This window comes from Echinops telfairi, unplaced genomic scaffold, assembly GCF_000313985.2.
Source record: "Echinops telfairi isolate 266 unplaced genomic scaffold, ASM31398v2 ScPeMD7_5;HRSCAF=22, whole genome shotgun sequence".
Lineage (NCBI taxonomy): Eukaryota > Metazoa > Chordata > Mammalia > Afrosoricida > Tenrecidae > Echinops > Echinops telfairi.
The window spans coordinates 26,689,712-26,692,290 of record NW_022103901.1 but is presented as its reverse complement, the minus strand read 5'-3'; the positions used below and the strand labels follow the sequence as shown (position 1 = coordinate 26,692,290).

Genomic DNA, 2,579 nt, shown 5'->3' with positions numbered 1-2,579 from the left:
GACAGACCTTCTCAGTGGATACATAAAAATGCAGGACCAGTCTGCCATGGTGGCCAGGTAGATAGAGCTCAGTCTGGATCTTGTTCACACCCCCTGGTATCGAGGGGGTGATAGAAAGGTTAGGGAAGAGGGGCTGTCCTAAATAAATACAAGGTCTGGTTCCGAGAAAAATCAAGAATGGTGTTGGGCAGGCAAAGCGACTGTATGGGCAGCCCATGGCCATCCACTGTTGAAGTCCTGACGGTATGCTCCCCAGGCTCCATCCCTTCCGTTGTGCTGTGACTTGACTCTCAATTGCCCACACCCTCCTCATTCAACATCCGTTACCTCACTCAGGTCCTACCTCTTCCATCATCTTCCTCCTCACCTTGACCCCTATGTCAGGCTGATTCTCTAGAGAAGCAAACCATTGATTATATATATATATATGAAGAAATTAAATCGAGAAAACTACTCACATAGCTATAGAAGCAGCTAAGGCCAGGCTAGTTTCAAGTCTGTGGGTCAGATATGTAGCTGGAGGTGTCTCCTGACTCGAATCGCTTCAGGGGAGGAAGAACACGGGATTGGCAGGTCCTAACCCTGAGGCTTCCTTGGGAGTGTGGTCTGCTTCCTATAGAAGTGGACACTAGCTGCAGACGCGGCAGCATCACAGTGGAATTCACAGGCACAAGGGCTTCGTCAAGGATCCCAGGTGGCATACAGGGTTACAAGCTGGGCTGTTAACCACTAGGTCAGAAGTTCAAAAACCACCAGCCTCTCCATAGGAGACAGAAGCGGCTCTCTACTTCCATAAAGAGTGACCGCCTCAGAAACCCACAGGGACAGTGCTGCTCTGTCCTACAGGGTCACTAATGAGTTGGAATTGATTCAGTGGCATTGCGACTGGTGACTTTGCCACGCAAGGAAACCGTATGTTTTCCTATCACACTGCAGTGGGTGTCGAAACCTGTTACTGTTGAGTTGATTCTGATTCATGATGACCTAAAAAGACAGAAGGGAGCTGCACCCACAAGGTGCATTATGAAGGCGGGCTGCCATACCATTCCCCCCACTGAGTGGGTTCAAACCACTGACCTTTGGGTTCACAAGCAGGGTACCTAACCAGCGTGCCACCGGGATCCTCATCATCATCATTATTATTCCGTGCCACTGAGTCGGTTCTGCCCATCAGCGAGCATCTGCACCACAGGATGAACCCTGCCTGGCCCTGCACTGTCCTCACCAGGGTCACGTTGGGGCCCATTGTTGCAGCCAATGGGTCAGTCCACCTCCTAGAAGGTCTGCCTCTTTCTCCCTGCCCCTCCACTTCACCAAACACGATGTCCTTTTCCAGGGAATGGTCTCTCCCGGTCGCAGGTCTGTTGACTTACATTTCTGGAAGTTCCTTAGAGCACCTTTAAACCAGGACGATGTGTGCCTGCGGGCCGCCTCTCCCTTCAGGCAGACCAGAGCCCCTGTGAGGGAGGAGCTGGCCCCTCTACTGCCTCCTCAGCATCGGCACCCAAGGGATAAACCAACCCCCCCTGCCAGCAAGTCAAGTACACCTCATAGCCACCCTCTGTAGCATGTCAGGTCCCGTAACTCTGTATGGGAACAGAGAACCGAGCAGCAGGTGGGTTCGGACCGCCAGCCCTGCAGGCGGCAGTCCTGCGCTTACCCAGCCATGCCATGTTCTCCAGCATTGCCGCAAGGCACCTGTCACCGGAGCCTCTTGCTTAACGGGTTCATAAAGAGCATGCTTTTGCTAAACACTATCAATAGGGTGGGTTTTTTTTTAAAAAGTACCTTGCAAGACTATTATTATTAGATACACTAGAGTATCATCCTGAAATGGGTATATTCACCCAACTGTCTGGGTCTCCACGCCACCAAGCGCCCCTAGCATTCTCTAGAAAAGTCACTGCAGCCGTCAGGAACCGCCTTCTGACTGTGCACTGGGGAAGGTGCCCTACCCTCTGTGCCTCCGCTTCTCCCTGTGGAAGAGGGGGTCACGCAGGCACCCCCAGGGATGCTGTGGGAAGCACGTTGGCACAGACGAGCGCTCAGTAAAGGGAATTGCTGCGCCGAAGGTGCCATCTCGCCGACTTTGGGTGGAGCCCCTCCGGGCTAAGGGCGGCTTTGTCTCCCCAGGTTTATCCGGAAACAAGGCCTGGACCGGCTCTTCTTGGAGTGCGATGCCCACATGTGGCGCCTGGGGGACCGGCGGATCCCAGAGGGCGTGGCCGTGGACGGCGGCTCCGATTGGTTCCTGCTGAACCGGAAGTTTGTGGAGTACGTGACGTTCTCCACGGACGATCTGGTGACCCACATGAAGCAGTTCTACTCCTACACCCTGCTTCCGGCCGAGGTGAGTGCCCGCGGGTAGACCGGCGCAGGCACAGGCGAGGCGTGCCCAGTGCTGCCGTGGCCACACCCGGGTCGCCCAGATGTCGGTCCTGGCCCTCGGTGTTGTGCGGACTCTCTGGCCTGCATGGGGCTGGGTGGGCCCACAGTGTGGCCCCCAGCCATCCACACGGCGCATGTGCGTGCAGCCTCTGGACCCCCTGACGCATTAGCCCTGAAAGCATCCTGCAGCC

General features: G+C 55.3%; 1 protein-coding gene across 1 annotated transcript in view; it reads left to right on the top strand.

The window, feature by feature from the left end:
- Positions 1-2,579, top strand: part of XYLT1 (xylosyltransferase 1) — a 224,481-nt gene that overhangs the window by 190,409 nt on the left and 31,493 nt on the right. Inside the window, exon 8 of the mRNA XM_045286007.1 lies at positions 2,134-2,350. Within this exon, the coding sequence (XP_045141942.1) occupies positions 2,134-2,350 (217 nt within the window). The remainder of the gene's footprint in view (positions 1-2,133; positions 2,351-2,579) is intronic.